At 46.3% G+C, this 23,511-nt stretch overlaps 1 protein-coding gene across 1 annotated transcript; it reads left to right on the top strand.

Annotated features, from left to right (window-relative positions):
• The first annotated feature begins 1,679 nt into the window (after nucleotides 1–1,679).
• Got1 (glutamic-oxaloacetic transaminase 1) lies at nucleotides 1,680–23,511 on the top strand. The gene is made up of 9 exons (XM_027407270.2): nucleotides 1,680–1,890; nucleotides 9,775–9,956; nucleotides 15,814–15,937; nucleotides 16,342–16,454; nucleotides 16,718–16,822; nucleotides 18,701–18,851; nucleotides 18,939–19,104; nucleotides 20,221–20,363; nucleotides 22,714–23,511. The coding sequence occupies exons 1-9, from the start codon at nucleotides 1,773–1,775 to the stop codon at nucleotides 22,851–22,853; spliced, it is 1,242 nt and encodes a 413-aa protein (XP_027263071.1). The 5' UTR covers nucleotides 1,680–1,772; the 3' UTR covers nucleotides 22,854–23,511.

Raw genomic sequence — 23,511 nt, forward strand, 5'->3', positions numbered from 1 at the left:
GAAATATTTACTTGATCTTAGCCACACTGACAGTGTTTAGGTAACCTAGGGTTGCTTTTCTCTCTGGGAATGACGCAGGGAGTGACCATGACATTGTTGGCTAACGCTGTGAAGACCATACTTGCAAATCAAATTCTAGGAAGGCTAGGCTGTGGAAACTACCCCCTCCACAGTTGCCCTCAGGCTGTGATTTTTGGACGCACTGAAAGTCCATGACGGCTGTTGGACCTTCAGGGTTAGCTTGTGACTGGTAGAGGGAAGCAGTGAAATACTCACTGTGGGCAGATCCCTTAAAAAAAAAGGAAAGGACAGAAAAGGTCAGCAGCTACTGCTCAAAGCTCCTAGCTTGTGTTTATCCTCTGGATGGAAAACTCAGGTGAAGATTTATCGTGTTCTCCTAAGGAAGCCATGATGCTGTTTTCTCACGAAATACCGAGGAACTGGCTCCTTCCAGCATTTGTTGGATATTTAGTGTAAGGAATGAAGGGATGTTTGCCAGATCCCAGGCAAAGCGGCCTATCATTTGCAAGGGGTTGGGGGTGATGTGCACTAACAAAGCTAGTATTTAGAGGGCACTTACTGTATGCAACTAAACACTTTATGTGTATTAACTGACATAATCCCCACAACAACCCCGAGGAAAACACTATTATCTCCACTTTACAGAGCAGGAACAGGCCTGCCCAAGGCAGTCAGTGGCAGCCAGCCTCCAAACCTAACTTTCCTGGCTCCAGAGCTAGGTTTCTGCTCATCAGAACATTTTCTAAAATTGTAAGGTCGACAGCAAAACACCTGGCACATAGGAAAGAGAGATTTCCAACCAGACTGAGGGCTAAGGAAAGGTTTTATGGAGGGCTGACAGATGTGAATCTTCAAGGTCAACCAGCAGGTGGAGAAAGGATGTGGGCAGAAACAGTCTCGGGGAAGCTGCGGCCTGACAAAAAGGAGCAGCAGTTTGGGTATCCGCCAAGCGATGACAGCACACGTGGGAGGAAGGCTACAGACGGAGGCCTCGCCATATCCTTAAAGGTCCTTGAGGACTAGGCCCCCCTCTCTGTAAGTAACCCGGGAGTAAAATCCTCAAACTAGCATGTGCTCATCCCTTACTTTCTGCAGAGTTCCCCTGCCAGCGATCGAGGCAGACAGCACTCCCGGGTTTCTTTCCGAGGACATACTGAGTGGAGCTGATCAAGGTCACCCGCGCTCGAGTACAGCGTGTCCAGGATGACCACTCGAGTTCTGCGCACAAATGCCGGGGACTTGGCTGTCAGCCCGGCCTGGCCAGCTCAGGAACGTGCGCACTGCCGGGGACTGCTCAGCGAGTCACTGGGACACCTGTCCTCTGCAATACGCATGGGCGGGCCACTGCTCCAGGGATCCAGGCCCCAGAAGGTCAAGGAGTGTCCTCTGGGGACTCCAGCCACTCGCAACATCCTCATCACCGCAAGGAATAAAAGTCTCAGCGATTGGAACAAGCTGTGCCAATCACCCTTGCCCCCGCCCACACCTCCTCCGGTGTAAATCTCACTGGCTGCATCATGCGAGCCTCCGATAAGATTCTCTTTTTGAATTGGCTCATAGAGACTTGTCCCGCCTCACCCATTTTTGTCAGAAGGTTGTGATTGGCTAAGTTCGTTGCCAAGTTCCGGACGCGGCTCGGCCATTGGAAGCCGCGGGCTGCCCCCGCCCGCCGGTGAAGGTGAGCCTCTCCTCCGGTCACCGCACCTAGTAGCTCCGGGCTCGCGCTCGAGGTCTCGGCAGATTCCATCAGGATGTCGCCTCCGTCAGTCTTTGCCCAGGTTCCGCAGGCCCCTCCAGTTCTGGTCTTTAAGCTCACTGCAGACTTCCGGGAGGATCCAGATCCCCTCAAGGTTAACCTCGGCGTGGGAGGTAAGGATGTAGTGCCCTGGAATGCCAGCAGCATGGGGGACCCGGCGAGGAGCCGAGGCTTAGTTTGTTGCCTCCCTGAGAGGGGGCCCGGGAGAGAAGGCTGGGACCACGAGGGGGGCATCCACCAACCTGCCCATTTTGCAGATGGTGATACCGAGTCCTTGGAAAGAGGTGGTGTGTTCAAGGTCACGCAGAACAGGTGCAGCATGTGGGGGCACAAACGTAGTTTTTCTGATTCTCCATCCTGTGTGCTTTATAGTACAAGTTCCAAAGCAGCAAGATGGCCAGGGATTGTAAGGAGGGAGAAGTCTGGTCGCTTTGGGGTCGTGGTCAGCCGGGAAGTGGGAAGGAAGAGCTGTTAGCCTAACGGAGCTGCGGTCTGGGCTGAGTGAGCGGGAGGTACCAGTTAGGAAGCCCGTCAAACCACGTGGTCCCGGCAAGATCTAGGCTTGGTTTATCCTCAGAGTGGAGCCGATGAGGTGCAGCCCAGCTCGGGGCCCACACATCTGGGTCTTCGTTTCCTGATTGTTCTCCTTGAACAATCTGCTAAGGAGGTTTGTGTTGGAAACTGTCTGAAACTCCTTTTAACGGGAGCCTCCGGCGACTTTTATTAAAACTGTCGCTTTGATGTGGGACGCTCCAGGGAGCTTGGTTTACATTTGTCCATATACAGAGGCCAGTCAAGGAGAGAAAAGTGAGTAAGACGAGGAATTAAAGGCGCTAGAAGGTTTGAAAGATTTGTGCCGAGGGGATTCGGAATCAAGATCTTTATAAGAAATTGTACATAACCCACCCTCTCTCTCTGTGTCTCTTTCCCTCCCTCCCTCCCTCCCTCCCTCCCTCCCTCCCTCTGTCTCTTTCCCTCCCTCCCTCCATCCTCTCTCTCTCTCTCTCTCTCTCTCTCTCTCTCTCTCTCTCTCTCACACACACACACCACACACACACACACACACACACACACACACACAGACACACACACGCAGACACACACACGCAGACACACACTTCATCAAAGAATAGGAGGGGGCAAGAGACAATCCTGAAGTGCTGTTATTGATGGTGGGTGATGGGCATAAATGATATACATTATTTTCTCAACTTTTATGTATGTTTGAAACTTCTCAAAATAAAGCACTAAAAAACCAGTGTTTAGTTGTTCCTCCAATGGAGGGAACTATGATTTTTTTTTTATTTTAGCAGCCAGCAGAGCAGGAGAAATACTGATTGTCTTGCATAAAAATAAAAAAGCTCTCTATTTAAATCCAGTGCAGAAGCTCCAAGTGTTTCTTTATAGCCTAATTTATGTAGAAGAACTGTTGAGGTTGATCTTCTTGGCCCATCTTACAGGGTTTTTGCGGAGACTAAACGCCATCACAGGCTTTGACTGAAGTCTGGAGTATAAGCAGGAGTTATATAATGGTAGCTATTTCTGTTGTTGTTTTGGCATTTCTTTGAGTGGGTCTCTTAAAAAGAAGTTGAATAAAAATTATCAGCCTACAAACTGAAAAACAAAATAATTTGTGACACTGGTTCAGAAATAAAGCGCTCATGCACACAAAATCCTCCCTGCTATGGCTTCCAGTCCAGATAGCCCAAAGCAATCTTTAGCTCAGGTACCCATCACTGTTTCCAGGAACCTAAGAACATAAGCAATGAGTTGTGCATGTAAGTGCACTGTGTGCCCACGGCAATTCTGGGAGTTGTTTTCTCTCCCATTTGCAAGGAAGGAAGCTGAAGCCCTGGGAGAAAGTATAGTTTGACCCCCTAGGTGGGAGACCTGGGACTCTAGCCAGGTCTCAGGCTTCAGGGTCTCTGGCAGCTTCTCTGCTTGGGATACTTTCAGCTGGCCTGGGGGTAGCCAGTAACCTACAGGGAGAAGAGGCAGGAGCTCCCTGCCTGGGTACCCGGCCCCTGTGTGGTCAAATGAGGGCTAATTAATGCCCTTGAAGCTGAGGTAGAATGAGGTATCAGGCCTGAATGATGATTACAGTCTATCAAAAGTCAACTCCAGGATTGCCCAGCACGCTCTGTAATTATGCAGTGTGGAATAATTGTATTGACCCCATCTACTGACCATGGAGTAAAAGAACAATTAATTGTGAAATGTGATATGTAAGTGAAAGGTGTTTCAGATAAACCTATTTGGTCATTGCTGTGACCTGCTGTGTGTGGGTGATAGATGGCAGCTAGGAGTCTAATCACAAAAGAGAGGAGGAGTAAATGATTTCGTTCTGCACCTACATGTCCTGTTTACTTACACACATACATACCTTTGTAAAGGAGATTAATTACTGTGAGAGTGATGCTTCCTCCCAAGGTCAAAGGTAATGGACACTCCCCCACTCCGGTTTTAGCAATGCTGGACAGTTTTAGAATGAACTGCTACTGTAATCTCGTGAGCTGGTTCCCATTTGCAGATAGTTTCCTCAGAGATGTTTCCTCTTGCTGGGCTGATTTCAATAGTTTTCTTGTCATTAAACAGAGCAGTGTGTCATATTCTTCAATGTTAAGCGCAGTGCTTATGGAGTTGATGGGCTTAGTGTTTCTCAAAGCCTCTGACTGTAGTGCCTTTAAGGACAGAGAGACACAAGTCCAACCTGAAGCAAAATCTCTTGTTTGTTTGTTATTTATTTGTTTATTCTCTGTCTTTTTCTGTGTGCATCGTGAGGGTATATATTCACATGGAGGCCAGCTGTTGATACTAAGTGTCTTGCACTATTGCTTTCTACCTTTTCCTCTGGGACAGTGTTTCTCACTGAACCCAATGCTCACTGATGGCATGACCAGCTGACCAGTGAGCTCAGGGATTTGCCTGTCTCCTCTGTTCTGTACCAGCTCTTTATGTGGGTGTCTGGGATCTGGTCAGGTCTCCTGGGTGTGTGGTAGGCACTCGGTAGACTGAGCTGTCTCTCCAGCACCCAGTTCCCCCCCCCCCTTTTTTTTTTTTTAAAGTGAACTTATCCTTCTTTTGGTCTGGTTAGTTTAAGTCAGTTATTTTCAGTGTGGCTTCTCCATCTCCAGATGTTAATTATTGGTTAAATGAGCTGTACTAGGTGTTTCTCAGAGCTCAGGGTGGAGAGGGGTCTTAGAGGCATATGTGCACGGGCTCTTGGGTGTGGATAGGCGAGGGAAGTGGAGCCTTTAGGAGGAGATGCGGGTGAGAGTTGGACTTTTCAACTCTGTTCTGCCTTTCTCCCAAGCGAGACTGCTGGGCCTGCTTACAGCCTGCGTGACTGCCCTGAAGCTCACTCAGGAAGAAGGACCATGGACCACAGAGCAGAGCTCAGCAGCACGGCTGATAAAATGGGTCCTGATAAAGTGCTCTGGGCTCAGAGCTTCTCGATTCCCTTGGGCATCACCTATTAAAATCAAAAAGAAAGGAAGCAAGCTTTTGTTGGACTCAGTAGAGTCAGCCTAACTCTTCTTATCTTTGGCAAATAATTTCTGGCCTCAGTTTCCTGATTCCTAATACCCATCTATTTTGTGGTTTGTTAAAATAATTAAATGAGAAGAAAGAAATGTGCAGAGTATTTAGTAAATCCTTGTTATTACCGGGCCTTCAGTTTCCACTAGTGTCTATAATTATGAGAGCTTTCCGTCCTGGATCTCCTCACCTAGTACCCTTCTTATTTGCCGCCATATGTTCTGTGTCTCCATTAGCTCCTTAACGCACCACCCACTCACTATCCAGACTAGATGGGCATTGGGATCGCCAGCAGCCCTGTCACTGGTGCCCCCTGTTGTGTGTGCTTAGTCTTTGGGTTCTAGTTTTGCTTCCTCAGAAGTCCATCTCTGTTTCTTCCCTTGTCTTTATTCCCAGTCACCACGGCCTTATTTCACGTCTTCAGTATTTCTCTTCTGGATCGTTTTGGGGGCCTTCTGACTTAGACCCTTCTCTCTGTCCTGCGGGGTCTGTTTTCCTGGTGTCACACAGATGGCTCTGTTAAAATGTCACTGCTTTTGGATGTTTCCACTAGAACAGGAGATCCTTGAAAGAAACTCCCCAGACCGTGAACTCCCTGCTGGTCCTCCACAGAGCGTGCTCCCACGGCAGGAAATTGCAGAGCCTCAAATGTCTATGCCTTCCTGTTCTGAGGACCTTGCACAGTTGTCCCTCAGACTGGAGGGTCCCTCTTCTGTCGTCTACCTTTTAAACCCTTCTTTATTCACCTTTCACACTTCAACCCCTGTAAGATCTTCCCTGACCCATCATGGAGAATTTAGGTCTGGTGTGCTGTGTTTCCTACAACACAGAGGCTGTCTCAGTGTGGCCTTTGCTAGCCACTGCCTGGTCTAGGCAGTGAGTGCTTGTTGAATGATCAGAGGGTGAGCAGCAGGAACAAAACAGGATGGGAATAGGAACTCCCCAGGAGAGCCGGGTGGTGATGGCACACATCTTTAATCCCAGCACTTGGTGGGCAGAGGCAGGTAGATCTCTGTGAGTTCAAGACCAGCTTGGTCTACAAGAGGTAGTTTCAGGACAGGCGCCAAAGCTACATAGAGAAACCCTGTCTTGAAAAACCAAATAAATAAATAAATAAATATTAAAAAAAATAAAATAGCTCCCCAGGGGAGAGGAAAAGTGGCTATCCATAATGCTTGTCTTCCTTGCTCCAGTCATTTAGGAGTGGTCTACAGCCTTGCTTCACTAAGATAAGCAGCACACTAGGGTATGTCTAGAACTGAACCTGGGAGAAATTTGGCAATGAGAAAGGAGCTGCTAGATTGGGAAATTCACCTTTTGTCTCAGTACAGTTAACAGCGCCACTCCCTAGCTCCCTCTCAAACATTGCAGGTTGGTTTCTTTAGGGTTTTAGAGTATGTATCAATGGTAAGAACAGCACTATAATGGCCTTTTATTTCTCCTACATGTTTCATATTAATTTAGGAATGAGATTACCATAAATATTAACACACACACACAGCATATCTGTGTTATCTTGTCTGTAATAGCTAGTCACAGATATGAAGTTAAAAGCCTGACTTTTTGTAAAAATGCTCACATTTGGTGAGTCTAGATGGTATCCTTTCTGTGTGGTCCAGACATGCATCCATTCCGGGACTCTGGGAGCCCTCTTTTGAAATGGTCTTGAGTGGTGGGGCTCCCACAAGAGACCATCTCTTCATAATTGTCTTCCTACGTACCATGCAGTTTGTTCAAAACTCTTCTCTGAGAGACTGATGTAAGTTCCACACTTCCCAACATTAAATTGCTTTTCAAAGGACAAAGGTTTGGTAGTATTGAGGACATTCACAGTAATGGCAGCTCCTCTAAAATCAAGTCCCCCAGAGACCTCCAGGAGTACTCGACAGAGATAGCCTTGGGATCTGACTAGGTGATCTGGGCCAAGAATAGCTCTTCCTAAGAAGTAGGTAGTATTTTATGTCTTTCTTTTTACTTTAGCCAAAAAAGTGGACAACGAGCAATTATTATCACGAGTAACTATTCTGATGGGTGATTTGTCTTCATGTCTCCAGTCCATCCTTTTCATCTGCCTAGTTTCCAGGTTCCCCTCTCAGCATGCAGCTCCAGAATTCTGCCATGACATGTGGCAAATATAGCTTCTTACATTTGGAAATACTCACTGTACTATACACTGTTCTGTGACTTGCTTTCCCCACGTGGCCAGCTCTTCATAGAAAGCATCTTTGTCCTTTCCCTCAGCTGCCTAACTGATGAATAAACCAGATTTTATTTGCCAGTCTCACATTGGACATCCCAGTTATTTACAAACATAGGCTAGTGAAACAGTAGAACATACAGCATCTCAAGTGTTGGCAGTACATCTGTAAGATGCAGGCTTGAAAGGGCAGTGCTTATGTATGTGTATTTGGACAGATACTTCCAAGTTGCTCTCCACAGCTCTACAAGACATCAGTAATTTACATTCGAAACAGCAATGTGAGGAGTGTCCGATTCCCCACAGCCTCACCAAGTAAATTCCCGGTATAAATGTGCACTTTGTGTCTCAAGGCGGTTTTCATTTGCATTTTTCTTACTATAAATAAATGCAACTGGAAATTTACAACATCACCATGGGGTGAGATGGTACTCTTTCCTATGTATGAACTATTAATTATTAGCCATGATTTCAGTTATCTGCTATTAGAAACGTTGTGTTGAGTATTCCGATATCACTGGCATGAGTATATTCATAGAAAAATACTTCTAAGTATAAAACTACGAAGCCAAAATGTATACGACAAACAAAATACTTTATAATTATAAGCTCATTTTAAGTTATATGTATATTTTCTATTTGGTCAGCTGACTCTATTTTCCAAATATGTGACGTCTGTAAGTCTGAGAAATGTGTCAGTGCATAATGGAAATGTGACTGGATTGCAAACTGGGACAGCCACTTACCCACCTCCAGCCTCTGGGTCAGTGAAGCAGTCTCAGAGAATGACTGATAGCGTTCAGATAACCAAACCAACTCCCATCAGCAAATGTGAGAAGTTTACTTAGTCAAGAGAAACCTGATTTTTACCTATCAGAATAGTTACTGATGATAAATATGCTCAAGTGAGGAACAAAGGCAAATGTCGGGAAGCCCTGTGATGGCACGATTCATAGTTTATAAAAGAATATGCACACTGGCGACAAAGAGAGGGTTGTGTGTTCCTGCCCCTGTATGGAATGCTGGGATTGTGTTGTTCACTGTGTCGTTATTGTGTACACTTAGGCTAACCTAAACTTTTCACAGTTGATGTGTGTTGTACAGTAAGAAAGATACCCTAAAACACGAGTTTCTGTTTTTTTAAAGACAGGGACTGATGTTGGGAGGAAATTAACAAGATAAAATGTAGTTAGTATCACTGTTAGAATTTGGTCTCACCTCAGGTGTAGGATTGTTGACTGACTTACACGTTGGAGTAGAGAGGAAAGTGACCCCTGTCAGCCATCAGCTCAGAGAGATTATTGGCGTGGTTCAAGGCCAAAGCAGCTGCCTGCCGAAGCTGCAGTCCAGTCTAACCTTTGTGTAGAGTAGCAGGGAGACCGGAAGTACGAAAGATCAAAGTGGCCTAAGGCAATGCTAAACACTGGAATGGTAAAGAAATGCTTACGGATTTACTGTGTAGCCTGATTAGATGCCGTGAAATAGATAAAATTAGATCAGTACAAGGCTACGTGAGGCAGCTGGTTTGCATGAACAGTGAAAATGGTAAACATTGGCGGATTTCAAAATACACAGAGAGGACAAAGATGCTAAGTGGGTCATTGTGTAACTGGTTGCTGGACACCAGGCCCAGGACATTGACTTCCCGTGGACATGCTTCTGCATCTTTGGGACAACTGGAGGAGGCAAATGCTCTTTGATTTTTTTTTTTCCTTTCTCTGTGTTTGTGAAGTAGTTCCAAGCCACACGGATCCAGCCTTTGGCATTGCAGTATGGCATTGTCACTGTCTACAAACCTGTTGGGTCATGTCATGTTCATAGCTATCCTGAGACACCTGCAGGGTGTAGGCTACAGTTTTGACACACCTGACCTAGACTTTTCTGGAACTCCGTTGGAGGCGTGGTTATAGAGACTCTTGGTATCTGCAGCATCCGGAGATGGCTTCGGTTCATAGACATTTCCCTCCCTGGAGTGACCTGTGTCTGTGACGTCCCAGTTTTATCTCAGCATTCTAATTCTGGAGATCACGTTACAAGCTGTGTGCAGGGGGAAAAGCGGGGCTGTCCTGTGTGCCCAGTACTAACCCAGGACTTGGCCCAGCAAGTGAATGCATTTTTTGTTTTTGTCTCTGTTCTCCTTTGGCTGGAAGGTGGTGGAGTTTTCTCTGTTCACAGAAAGCAGTGGAATTTTCTCTGTTCGCAGTTCCAAACTCTGGCTTGGGTGATGCCTGAGGTTCATGTCTGTCTCTTTTTCTGTACTCAGCATACCGCACCGATGACTCTCAGCCCTGGGTTTTGCCAGTAGTGAGGAAGGTGGAACAGAAGATTGCTAGCGACAGTAGCCTCAACCATGAGTACCTGCCCATCCTAGGCCTGGCAGAGTTCCGGAGCTGTGCTACTCGCCTCGTGCTTGGGGACAACAGCCCAGCTCTCCAGGAAAAACGGGTGAGTTTGGAGTATGGATGGTTTCTGTTAAGGAACCATGTTTAAAAAAATAAAAAAAAATTGAAAATTCAATTTGTTTGAAGGTATTATGAGAGTTGTCAGAAAAATACATTTTTGTTATTTATTTCTTTGAAGGCAAACGGACCTTTAAAATTTTTATTTATTTACTTATTTTGTATGTGTGTGGGTATTTTGCTTGTGTTTGTGTCTGTGCTTCTTCTGAGTGCCTGGTGCCCAAGGAAACTAGAAGAGGGCACTGGATTCCTCTGGGTCTGGAGTTGCAGATGGTTGTGAGCTGCCATGTGGGTGCTGGGAATCGAAACCCTGAAAGAGCAGCCAGTGCTCTTAAGGCCTGAGCCATCGTCACTCCAGCTCAGCAAATATGGTTTTACTTAGTGTGAGCAGATAACGTGGCCATATCCAGAGCTCAGCTTCAGTTGTTCAGTTTGTCCAGTACATCATCAGGCAGCTGCTGGCTTTGAAGTAGTTACTGGGGATACCCAGCAAACGAAAGTTAATGGAATCTGAGGAGTCTGGGGTGTATAGACTCGTCTCTTCGTCTCTGCCACTGCTTTTGGCCATAAGCAAGTCATTTACCTGCTTGATTTCTGTATCTTCATTTTAGAAAGAAATTAGGAGTTCTTGGTAGGGGCTTTCTCTGAAATTATATGCAGAATTTTGCTTATTTCTGGGGGAACGTTTTCTTAGTTTTAACCAGACTCTCAGAAGTTGTCTGTGACCCCTCAGCATTCAAGAGCCAGAATTCCCTGCCCTGCCTTATGTTTGGTAATTCTTCTAGTCTTTCGTTAAGTAGCTCTCATTTAACTGCCTGTGTTACAACTGCAGACATGGAAAAATAGTGTGTGTTAGAAGTGGACCTTGTGAGATAGGGTGTCTATGGTAGGAAGTGGTGATGGAGAGAGAGAACCTTGAGCTGAGGGGACTTGAGCTAAGTTTGAAGAATATGTATACTCACTCAGTCAGGACTGATGCTCATATCTTGCGGTATATTAATTAGTATTATCTTCAAGTTTATAAACTGGACCCTGTGAAGCCCATGCCAAACCATTTTGATCAGAATCCTGGAGGGGCACAGCCCTCTTTTTTCCCCACAACCCCAATGGGATTATTTTTAAAATGTGCCCCCACTGACTCCACCCAGGTTTGAAAACCACAAAGTAGAGATGATAAGAAGTCAGCAATACTGCTCTTGGGACAGGAGTGGGGGGGAGTGGCCCAGGGACAGAGGTGGCCAGAAGCAAGTCTAGGTTGTATAGAGACTTGCCTAAAGACTAAAGTTTATGCAGGGGTTTCCTAATGAAAGTGTTGTTTGAAAAAGTTAACCTGGCTGGGTGGGTGGGAAAGGCAAGAGCAATAGTCCAGTCAGGTGTTGTGCAATTGAAACCGGGCCATCCTCGTCACCTTCCAGGCCACGTTGTAATGCAGGCCATGGTTCACACATTAAAAGACCCACATTGTGGAGTCATGTGAGGTGTTTTCCGTCTCCAGATGCCCTGATAAGCTGAGTGGCAAGGTGAAGCTAAGGTTGTACACAGGCATTCCTATAGATGTCTTGACACAGGGAGGCTCCGGTGAAGGTCTTGGAGCCCAGGTCACTGATTAGACAAGTAATTAATCCAAGTTTGGGCTAGGTTTCTATGGAAGGCTTTGACTTGCCCTAGGGAACTGAAGGTGTGGGATATGAGTGTTAGGGGGAGGGGTATCATGGAAAAGCTGCCCAGTGTTTCCCCAGACAGAAAGTGGACAGTCTTTTTAAAAATATGTAATAGTTTTATTAATCCTTTGGGAATTTCGTGCATTGTATTCTGATCAAATCATCCCCACTTCTTTCAGATCCACCCCCAAACTTTGTGCCTTTGCTTTTTAAAAGACAATACATGGAGTCCAGTCTGTGCTGTCCCTGTACCTGTGGATGTAAGGTCATCCACTGAAGCATGGGGCCAACCATGCTGCCCACCCACTGGTGGCCACAGCCTGAAGCAAAACCAACCTTTTCTTCCTCCAGAAGCTATCAGCTCTCAGTAGTGCCTCAGTTAGGGGCGGGGGCTCATGAACTTCCCACTTCTAGAATGTTGACTGGCGTGGTCTTTAAATGTGACCACAGCCGCAGTGAGTCCATGTCTGCAGGGGGCCTGTCATGTCCAGAACATACTGTTTTGCGCCGGTCCTCTCTAACCTCTGACTCCTTTTTTACCTGCCTCTTCAGCAGTCCCTGAGCCTGGTGTGTGTGTGTGTGGTGTGTGTGTGTGTGTGTCCTGTTTGTGGCTGAACACTCCACTGACATTTACTCTCTGCAGTGTGACCAGTTGTAGGCAATCTTAATGAAGTTTGAAAGTGAACAGCTTCGAGAGGTGTGGCTGTCTCTGCATGTGCTATAGATTAATTAGTTGGGGCTGTTGCTGGCAGATGAGAGGCCATGTTGGGGAGCTGCTTTCTCTAGGAAGTCTGCATTCTCACTACTTTGTTGGCAATGTTCCTCTGTCCGTGGATCTGGGTTTTGACCTCTTAAGACTATAAGAGCCTGGGCTGGGGCTCATGGCCTTGACCTGGGAATATAGTCTTGGTCTAGTTCATCTACAATGTGTTTTGATTACAGAGCAAACTTAAATGTCAGTCTTTATGGTCTGGGATGCTTCCCAGCAGCTGCGTTTCCCTAGGTACCAGCTGCTCCTGAGTGCTGAGCCTCTCCCTGCCTGGGCCACTGTCATAGTTCAGCCCACCATCAGCTCATGCAGTCTCATCATAGCCTCATTGACCTTCTGGCCTCTAGTCTCCTTTTTTTTTTTTTTTTTTTTTTTTTTTTCGAGACAGGGTTTCTCTGTGGCTTTGGAGGCTGTCCTGGAACTAGCTCTTGTAGACCAGGCTGGCCTCCCCAGTGCTGAGATTAAAGGCGTGTGCCACCACTGCCTGGCTCTAGTCTCCTTTTAATTTCAGTGCATTTATACACTACAGTTAGAGAGACCTTTCTTATAAAAAGAGCTGATTGTGCCACCTGCTTCCGTCCTCCACCTGGAGCACTTCCAGTGCTGCCTCAAGAACGTGGACCCGCCATCCTAAGAGCATTACTGTTCCTCAGCCCCGAAGGCCTCAGAACCCTTGCCTGGCCTTTCCTCTGTAGAGTGACCTTCTTTGCTTCCCCAGCTCTCTAGTCCCCACCTCTAAGACCTTCAAGACCTGATCAAGGGTCACTTCTGTGCTGAATCATTCACTTTCTCAGGTGTGGCCCATTCTTCATGTTCTTTTGAATTACGGTGTGACTGTTTGCTGTCTCGGATTAGCAGAGCTCACTGTGTTTTAACTATAATGTCTCATTAACAAAATATCCTTATTTTCTATGTGTGAGTGTTTTGCCTGCATGTATATGTGAGCTAGCTGTGTGCCTGGTGTCCATGGAGGTCAGAGGAATGTTTCAGATCCTCTGGAACTGAAGTTTCGGATGGCTATTCAGAGCCAACCATGTGAGTGCAGGGAACTGAAACCAGGTCCCCTGCACGAGCAGCAGCTGCTGAGCTGTGTCTCCAGCACCCTATAGTGTCTGATTTTATAAGGCTTTTTCTCTGACAATGCGTGATCCTGGCCAGGGATGATGACTTGCTTATTTATTTTGCACACATACCACATTTAGCTAATGGGACTTCTGAGAGTCCCAGATTTTTGAGTTAGTCATTCACTTGCTTGCCAGAGGGGCCAGGTACTTTGCTAGTATCCATCAGCGACCGTACAGGTGACCACACAGACAGCTTTTGACTGTGTTAAAGTTGACAGAAGCTGTAGAAAGAGAGGAGGGGAGGCATGCTAGCCACCGAGGAGGGAGTGAGGGTGGATTCAGTTTTAACTGGAGTGGACAGGATAGGAGGAGGCATAGTGGAGACAAGACATGAAGAATGAGCCAGAAGTCGGACAGTGACCTCATCTTCCTTGTACAGCGTCCCTTTCTGGGTTAACATTAGCCCAGTTTCTGGGACTCTCACTGCTTCTTATTACTTTTCCATTTTCAGACTTTAGGACTCCAACAAAATGTCCATTTTCCTGTAGAGCAGTGTCAACATAGGTAGGAGATGCAGAGGTTGTCTTGTCCAGTTGTAACCATTAGTCTCCTTGTTCTGCATACCCCTATCTGTCTTTATACCCTCTGTCTATCTGCATACTCCTGTCTGTCTGGATACCTCTGTCTTTCTGGATACCCCTGTCTTTCTGTCTTGATACCCCTGTCATGTATCAACTTGAGTTCAGGGGACTAGCTCCACGAATTCCCTGAACTTATTTCCTTGGGTATTAATTATAGGACTTTCTTGACCAAAAAAATTAGTTCCTACAATGACCAAATTGCTACTTTATTTATTCGTAAAAAGCAGTTTCTGTTAATTACTGGTGTTTAGAGTAACTTACGTTTGCCTGGAGCTGTCTCATGTTTAATTTTCAGGGCATGATGATTTGAGAGTTTGGTATTTCACATGTCATCTGTGTCATGAGTGCCATGGTAGTCATGTTAGTGAAGTGGATGTATGTTTTTAAGGAGCATTTTCAGTCCTGTGTACCTGTGTTCTGACTCTGTTTGCTTCTGGAACAGGAGGGAGGGCTGGGATAATGTCAGGACAACGCCCCCCCCCCACCCTGCCCCCCACTGTTTCCCTTTGCTATCTTTGAACATTAGTGTTAGCTTAGTTAGCGAATGGGACTGTTTCCCTTTGCTATCTTTGAACATTAGTGTTAGCTTAGTTAGCTAATGAGACTTCTCAGAGTCCCAGATTTTTGAGTTAGTCATTCACTTGCTTGCCAGAGGGGCCAGGTACTTTGCTAGTATCCATCAGCGACCGTACAGGTGACCACACAGACAGGGTTTCTCTGTGTAGCTTTGGCTGTCCTGGAACACTCTTTGAAGACCAGGCTGGCCTCGAACTCACAGATATCCGCCTGCCTCTGCCTCTGCTGGGATTAAAGGCATGCGCCACCAACGCCCGGCTCTCCTTACTCTTGTAGACATATTAGGTGACATCTAATTTATGTCATTTCTCTACTGAAAGAGTTATGTTGAAGCCTCACTAGAATTTGAAGGGTCAAATCAAAGAGGTAGATGGACTGACATATGGAAGACAGAGTGACCAGCTCCAGGGTGGGACGTCTTCATTCATGCCCACCCAGGACCCTAGCCAGCTGCCTGTCCTTTTGTGAACCATTTATTTCTCTCAATCTGCTTCTTCATTTGTCAGCTGGGGACATAGAATTTACTTTGTAGAGTATATGAGGACCATATAAGACCCTGTATTTTTGTATGTGGTAAAAGCAGGGTTTTTAGTATTGACTGTATTAGGACGCTTTAATCCTAATTAAAGGGAGGAAACTGGGAAAGGGAGAAGAATCTGCCTGTTATCTTTGTTTGGCAGAACACATTTCCAGGGGTTAATAAACGGTATTCTGGAGCTCAATGGCATCAAGGGCCAGCACTCCTGGAAGGGGTGATTCTGGGATGGATGGGTGCTGTGAACAGAGGGGTTCGTTCCTGTCCTAGGCACTCGCTGATGTGGCCTAAGTCCTTCTCCTACCTTTGTTCAGAACGGAAGTTCCTCCTGGAGTCAGAACTATGAGCTTGATCCTGGCCACCCTGCTTACTGGCTGGTGACAGAGCAGGGGCTTCATCTCTTACCTTTCCGTCTTTGTTTCCCCACTTGGGAATGTGATCGGGTAATAGGATCTTGGGTAATTGTTGGAAGTTTTGATGAACATTAAGGGATTTGCAAAGAACAGGCACAAAGTAAGTCCTTATTATTGTCTTACATTTGTGAATATTGGCTGATGTCCCCATTGCTAATCTGTCACCCCAAATCTTCTTTCTCAGGTCGCAAGTGTGCAGTCTTTGGGAGGAACAGGTGCACTTCGAATCGGAGCTGATTTCTTAGGGCGATGGTACAATGGCATAGACAACAAGGACACACCTGTCTATGTGTCGTCGCCAACTTGGGGTGAGCCTGTTAGCTCCAGGAGAGGAGAGCAGAGCATGAGGGAGGGCTGGCCCCAGGACACTCCACAACAGTTTGGAAGGCAGCTTCAGGAGACTTTTAACACAGGATTATAACAGCATCTGCAGAAAGCTGTTGCTCACATTCCAGCCAGGAACTCTTTCCCAAAGTTCTCCATAGTCTTGCATTTTAGCCTGTGCTGAGGGTTTCCAGCAGGAGGTGGCACTGTAGGAGTTCTTGTAACTGGTTTAACCTGTTCCTGGTACTAGTAACAGAGTAGCTAGCTAACCTCCACAAGGCCCCATGGGCGCTGGGCCTGAGAGCCTGAGGCTCACCTGTGTTCCTTCTGATTACACCACCACCTGGTGTTTGTAAAAGCTCCTAACATTTGTGCCTTTGCTTTTCAGAGAACCATAATGCTGTGTTTTCTGCGGCTGGTTTTAAAGACATCCGGTCCTATCGGTACTGGGACGCAGAGAAGAGAGGCCTTGACCTCGAGGGTTTCCTGAAGGATCTGAAGGTGGGTGATCGAGAACAGGAGGGAACTCTGCGGGGTCAGGAGCGGCAGGGAAAGAAAGCTTTTGGACCAGTAGTTAAGTGAGAGTCTGGGACTTTTTCTCCAAATCAGATAGTGTATCTGAAATAGCATGTCAGAGAGTGAAGGCGTACGAGGGCGAAAGGCTGGGACTGTGGTTGCTGTTTGCTCTTTGACTGGGACCCGTGTGCTGCTGGCCGTCTGAGCTCTCTGCCGTGTCAGAGCTGAAGCAGCTTTCCTCTCTGCAGAACGCTCCCGAGTTCTCCATCATTGTCCTCCATGCCTGTGCACACAACCCAACCGGGACCGACCCAACTCCAGAGGAGTGGAAGCAGATCGCTGCTGTCATGAAGGTAACTGCTCTCCCAGAGCATCTGTTACATAGGATGCATGGCTTAATTTATTCAGTTGTTATACTTAGTTATTTTAAAGCACAGCCTGCTTATTGAAGGAGCTGGAAAATTGAGAGAAGCCCAAAGAAGAAAATAGATATTAACTGTAAATCCTATTACCCTACCAGACAACACTAGTATTTTGGTGGGTGGAATATTAGGGTTTGTGTGTTTTTAAAAATGCACATATTTTACAAAGGTGGAATCATTTTGTTAATATTATTTCGAAGCATTTCCCCCTTTTATTTCTTTAATGTTTTATAGCATCAGTTTTCATGGCCATCTGATCCTTTCATGAATTTGCCATCTTGGGGAATAAGTAAATCGGTTGAGGAATGTTTAGGTTTATTTCAGATTTCTTTTTTTTTTAATATTTACTTATTTGTTTTTTTTATTATGTATACAGTGTTCTGCCCAGGCCAGAATAGGGTACCAGGTCGCATTACAGATGGTTGTGAGCCACCATGTGGTTGCAGGGAATTGAACTCAGGACCTCAGGAAGAGCAGCCAGTGCTCTTAACCTCTGAGCCATCTCTCCAGCCCTATTTCAGATTTCTTGAATTGATTTATTTACATAGTAAAACTTTATCTCTTTAGGATTGCTTTCCAGATGAGAATTTCTAGCTCAAAGTGTATTTTTTCCATCAGTGCATTTATGGGATGGTTAATGGGGTATTTACCTGACAACTGTAGGTGTTGGGTAGCACTGGGGGCTGGTAGTGAACATAGCAGGTGTAGCCCCTGCCCTGAAGAGCACAGAGCCTGCTTGGGAAGAATAGGATAGTATTGGAGCAATTGTGACGCTGTGAGATGCTGTGTGGTGAGTTCTGTGGTATGCACAGCCCAGATTTTATTGCCTTTCTGGAAGAATCGGTCTCTATGCTGAGTCTTGGAAAGGAAGAGATGAGAAGACGTTGTCTGACAGGAACTGATGGAAAGTTGGCAAGGGTGTGTGTGGGGGGAATCATGACCTCAGCCCCACCCAGGTAGACAGCATGTCCATTTAAGGAAGTGAAGGACATTCTCGTTACTGCCTGGGGTTCTGGGGGGCTGAGGAGGAGGGTAAGCGATGTGTCTAGAGACCCTTAAGATCACCCTGGAGCTGGGTGTTGGCGGTCAGCACTTGGGAGGCAGAGGCAGGCGGATCTCTGTGAGTTCCAGGCCAGCCTGGTCTAGAGAGCGAGTTCCAGGACAACCTCCAAAGCAATACAGAGAAATCCTGTCTCAAAAATAGGTCACCCTGATAACACAGTGTGGAATAGGTCAGAGGGAAGCTAGATGAGATGGCACCAGGAGCCACGTGATGTCAGGGCCGTTTGGAGCACAGCTCCCTGCAAGACAGCTGGGGGAGAAATTAGATGTTGCCAGTGTCCAAGACGGCGTTACTAGCAACCAAATGATGTAGGTGCTGTGGGGAAAGGGAGATGCAGCGGCTCCTCGGCAGACTGGCTGGCGGGAATCAGGTGCTAAGGTGTGGCGGACGAGCTGCAGGGTTTGAGTAAAGGAACACTCAGGCTTCTGGTTTGGACAGTTTAGGTGAGGGAAGAGGTCTGTCCACTCAGGACAGTGTCTCCAAGCTTCACAATAAGTCCTGCTGGCAAAGCAGGGAACGCAGCACACTGTTGAGAAGAAAGGTTGACCAATGGTTGTTTGCTGCTTGCTGTTCAGTAAAACAGAATTAGACGCAAAGTGGCAGGTGGCTAAATAAATACACAGACAAGAAATATAAGATGGTTCAGGATAGAGATCCCTTCCAGGCGCCAAGTGGGGAAGGAAGGGACCGTGTCTGAGGCTGCCTCCGGAGGACGTCCTGCCCTGACTTGCTTTCCTTCCTCGCAGCACCGTTTTCTGTTCCCCTTCTTTGACTCAGCCTATCAGGGCTTTGCATCTGGAGACCTAGAGAAAGATGCCTGGGCTATTCGATATTTTGTGTCTGAAGGCTTCGAGCTCCTCTGTGCCCAGTCCTTCTCCAAGAACTTCGGGCTCTACAGTGAGTGCTTCCCAGAGTCGCTGCCCTGCCTCCCTGCCCCCTCAATACCGCCTTAGCAGCTAAGCCTAGTCCTTCTCTTCTCCTTAGATGAGAGAGTGGGGAATCTGACCGTGGTGGGAAAAGAATCCGACAGCATCCTTCGGGTCCTTTCCCAGATGGAGAAGATCGTGAGAATCACTTGGTCCAATCCCCCTGCCCAGGGAGCTCGGATCGTGGCCTCCACCCTCTCTGACCCTGAGCTCTTCAAGGAGTGGTAAGGGGCTTGGACCCTGCCATGTGAGGGTGGGCGTGCAGAGCTGAGTTCTGTTGCATTTGCCTAGGTTTTGTCCTTTGACTGCCAGAGAGGCAGAACACTATTAACTCCTCTGCAATTCAGGTATTCCATAAACTGGGACTGGTGCCCATGGCACGTGTGTGGTAGCGCATCTGAGGTGTGGGATAGCCCCGAGATGGATGTCAGTTCCTCATTCCTTCACTGTCCAGTCTTCCTTTTATAAAGCGGGAGGACAGGAATTCCCAAAAGAATAGACTGTCTGACTTCAAGGCAGTGTGTCCAATTTGGGGCTCGCCCTTTTCTTCCTGTGCTTTTAGCTTATATGTCTTAGCTTATAGACTATGTCTTAGCTTATAGACTATGTCTTAGCTTATAGACTAGACATAATAGAAAAGGCTAATAATAATAAATGAATAAAGGAGTGGGGCCATTATAACATTATACTTTAACAACAGCTGCTTCAACCTCATGAAATCTTCTTGAATTTTCCACTTAATGTTTTCTGACCGTGGTTAACCAAAGATGATTTGAGACCACAGGAAGTGAAACCGTAGCTAAGGGCGAAGACCTGTATTTTACCTTGAGAGGACTCGGCTTTCATGTAATCGCTAATGGCTCAATTAGGCCTACTGGAGTACATGATCCTATTGGTGCCAGCAGCCCAGTGAAGCCTGAAAGGGCTGCTGGTGTGTTACAGCCGGAGTACTGCAGAGCTCACTGGACTCCATCAGTAAGCACGCCCTTGCTGATGCTTCCTTGTGACCTTGTCTCTGGATATTACTTTATCTGTCCAGCACCATAGGTTCCATAGTACACAGGTTCAAATCTCACATTAAACTTTCAGTTTAAACTGCAGAACGTTTTGCTTTTTGTTTGCTTTGGGTACGGGGTCACCCTATGTGGCTTTAGCTGGCCTGGAACCGTAGACCAGGCCGGCCTCGCTCACAGAGATCCGCCTGCCTCTGACTCCCGAGTGCTGGAATTAAAGGTGTGCATCACTACCGCCTGACTAAATTACAGTTTTTAAGCCCATGTATTTCTGTGAACTGACTTCGTCTATGTGAATGGGTGTTGACACCAGTGTCCCTGCCTCAGGACAGGTAATGTGAAGACAATGGCTGACCGGATTCTGACCATGAGATCTGAACTCCGAAGAAGATTAGAAACTCTCAAGACTCCTGGGACCTGGTCACACATCACTGAGCAGATTGGAATGTTCAGCTTTACTGGGTTGAATCGTAAGTGGCCCCTAACCTCTTAAACACATGTATGCACTCAGATGCAACCGTTCTTAGCCAGCTGTTGCCAATTGGTCAGACGCCACTTTGGATCAGAACAAGTTAGATTTTCTTAGTCATATCTCCTGAGCTTCTCGAACCTCAAGAGCATCGTTGTGGTCTGCTCTCCCGACCAAGATTTTGGTATTTTCATTTTTATGAGTTAGAAAGTGACTCAGAGTTAGCTGGGAAATAACAGGATTTGTAACTTGGATCTTTAATTTATAACCAGCATCTCATAAATTGTCAAGTGCCTTTGGCTTTACTTTAATCATTTACCTTAATCATAAATACTACATATGATTCCTTAGGTACTAAAATTCTTTTGTTTTATTTGTTTGTTGGTTTTTTGAGACAGGGTTTCTCTGTAGCTCTGGCTGTCCTAGAACTCACTTTGTAGACCAGGCTGGCGTCAAACACAGAGATCCACCTGCCTCTGCCTCTCCAGTGCTGGGATTAAAGGCGTGCGCCACCAAGGCCTGGAAGGACCAAAATTCTTACCAGGCCTTTTGCAGTTTCCAGGTAGTACCCTGAAAAGGATGTTAGCAAGTTATCCCTCCTTGTCGTGGATTTAAAAGTTGGATAGGTAGTTGGGATTAAAAGCTGATTGGAAATCTAGTGGCCGTGATTTTGGCCAGCTACCAGCAGAGTCCCTTATGATAGAGAAGCCATTTATCTAATAAGTGATTTCTGCTGGACACCTCCTGTTAGCCTGGTACAGAGTGGCCGCCTACCCGTCCTCCTGGTGGCTCTAGTGAGGATGGTTATGTGTTGGGTTCTGTTGTAGGTGCTCCAACCAAGTGTCACATCGGGCCGTCAGAGTGTTAGTTAGAAATGGGCTGAGGGAAAAAAACAACAACAACAAAAAACCCAAAAACAAAAAAACAAAGGAGATAACTAGAAAGACAAGATCAAGAAAGTATTATAGACCCCTTGAACCACTTTGTGTTGAAATGAGGCTGCCCCAGAAAGAATAATGGCTCAGTTAGGTGTAGGTGTCCTCATGTGAAATAGAGAGTTTGTTGGTTGAGAAGTCATCTTTATGCAGTCATAAAAATAGTGATATGGAAATGAACATCGGGTGTCATCCCCTAAAAGCTCACAAGATGGGATATCCCCCGCTCCAAGGTAGCCTCTTTCTACTACTAGAGTAGGAAAGTGGTTTTATTGTAACTTGAAAAGTGGTAGGAATAGACTGGACCTGACTGTTCTCAGCATTTGACATCATTCATTGTTTTTAAACAACAGCTGTTTTTTCTTCCTCTCATTTTATTAAGCAAACATACTGAGCCAGGTGTGGTGGTGAACAGCCTTTAATTCCCAAACTTGGGAGGCAGATGAGGGAGCGGCTCAACTTTTCCCATGCCCCATCTGTGAAATGGGGATGATAAGATTATCAAGAATACCGAAGTGTTTAGAACGCTGCCTAACATGTTGTGTTTGCTCAGCGACTAGTGTGATTTTATTGTTCTAATCTGTGCCTTTAATGTGCTAATTAAGCAAAAACCTGCTAGAATTCTGTCACAGTTTTATAGTAAAGCAAAAATCACTGTGGTGGTTGTAGGATTGAGGAAGTGCAGGCGTGCCCTTCCTCTTTCATATGCTTTTCTGCAAACATGGAATCCCTTCTGCATCCAGGAAGGCTGAGGAGTGAATGGGGATCTGATGGTGTAGGTCACGGGGTCAGCCTATTGGTTCATTCACATGTCAGTTATCTGTACATCCTGATGGGCTCCTATCAGATGTATTGTGAAGTGAAATGCTGAATGGAGGTCTAAGCAGCCATACTGGGGAAGACACAAAGGGGACATTGTGTAACCAGTTTTCCCTATCAGTATACTTATGTCTGATGGTTATTCTCAGTGGGAGGGGCTTATGTCTGATGTTATTCTCAGTGGGAGGGGCTTATGTCTGATGGTTATTCTCAGTGGGAGGGGCTTGTGTCTGATGTTATTCTCAGTGGGAGGGGCTTATGTCTGATGGTTATTCTCAGTGGGAGGGGCTTATGTCTGATGGTTATTCTCAGTGGGAGGGCTGTCTAATATACAAGGTGTGGTTGGGAGGTCGTCCCAGATTCCTAGCTACTCTTCCGTGGTAGCCATATTGTGAACATCCTGAAGACTGAACATGAAGTACTGACAAGTCTTTCCAGGATCTAATAAGTAGGTTTTCTATTTGTTGGTTGGACAAAAGGACAAAGTAGCTCCTTTTGTTTTGCTTGTCTGTGTTAAAGAGGGTAGAATGCAACTGTCCTGTGGTCTCTGAGTGTCAGTGCTTAAGTCACCGTGCTGCTCTCCTATCTTCTTTACAGCCAAGCAGGTTGAATATCTGGTCAATGAGAAGCATATCTATCTCCTGCCCAGCGGTCGGATCAACATGTGTGGCTTAACCACCAAAAACCTAGATTATGTCGCTGCCTCCATCCATGAAGCTGTCACCAAAATCCAGTGAAGAAGCACCACGTAGTCCACACCACCAAAGCGGTTCTTTGTCACGTCTTCCCTGCCTGCGCAAACCTAGGTGTACACATGTCCTGGATTAGAGATGGCCCTGGTGAGGCGGCCGCTGTTTAGCTGGCCCCACATGAAGAAGATATTTCTTGAAATGAACCGGGGCCAGGGATCAGAGCCTTTTGGAAACCAGAGAAAATCAAAGTTATTTAAGAATAAAAAGTACTTTGCTAAGAGATGTAGTTACCTTGCCTTCCTCTAGCCTCCTGCAGGAGCTTTGCCCATGGAGCCATGGGCTTCTGTGTGTTGTTTGACTCTGTACAAAGTCCAGTCCCAAAGATCAAGTTGTCCGTGGAGCCAGGTGTGACTGTGGGTGTTGGCTGGGGCATTAAAACTCATCATCTCCACCCAGAGTCTCTTGTCTCCCTGATCCTGCTGCATGGTTGTGTCCCAATTCTGAGGCATTAGTTTTTTTTTTTTAGCAACTGTGGCAAATATTTACATCATGACACACAAATGGATACACATATTTAACTGAAATGAAAGTCCCACTAAATGGTATTTGTGCTTGTGATGTGTTGCACAAATTGTGATATTTTCTTAGTCTATTGTGTTGTGTTTTGTGTCTTTTAAAAAATAAAGATGTTGATCAAGACATA

This window comes from Cricetulus griseus, chromosome 3, assembly GCF_003668045.3.
Source record: "Cricetulus griseus strain 17A/GY chromosome 3, alternate assembly CriGri-PICRH-1.0, whole genome shotgun sequence".
Classification (NCBI taxonomy): domain Eukaryota; kingdom Metazoa; phylum Chordata; class Mammalia; order Rodentia; family Cricetidae; genus Cricetulus; species Cricetulus griseus.

What these genes read in the sequence shown, in the direction of transcription:
- Got1 (XM_027407270.2), top strand. Translation starts at nt 1,773, where the DNA reads ATGTCGCCTCCGTCAGTCTTTGCCCAGGTTCCGCAGGCCCCTCCAGTT. An exon ending in AGATCGCTGCTGTCATGAAG is followed by an intron (nt 16,823 to 18,700) that starts GTAACTGCTCTC and finishes CCTTCCTCGCAG; the next exon opens with CACCGTTTTCTGTTCCCCTT. An exon ending in CAGCTTTACTGGGTTGAATC is followed by an intron (nt 20,364 to 22,713) that starts GTAAGTGGCCCC and finishes TCTTCTTTACAG; the next exon opens with CCAAGCAGGTTGAATATCTG.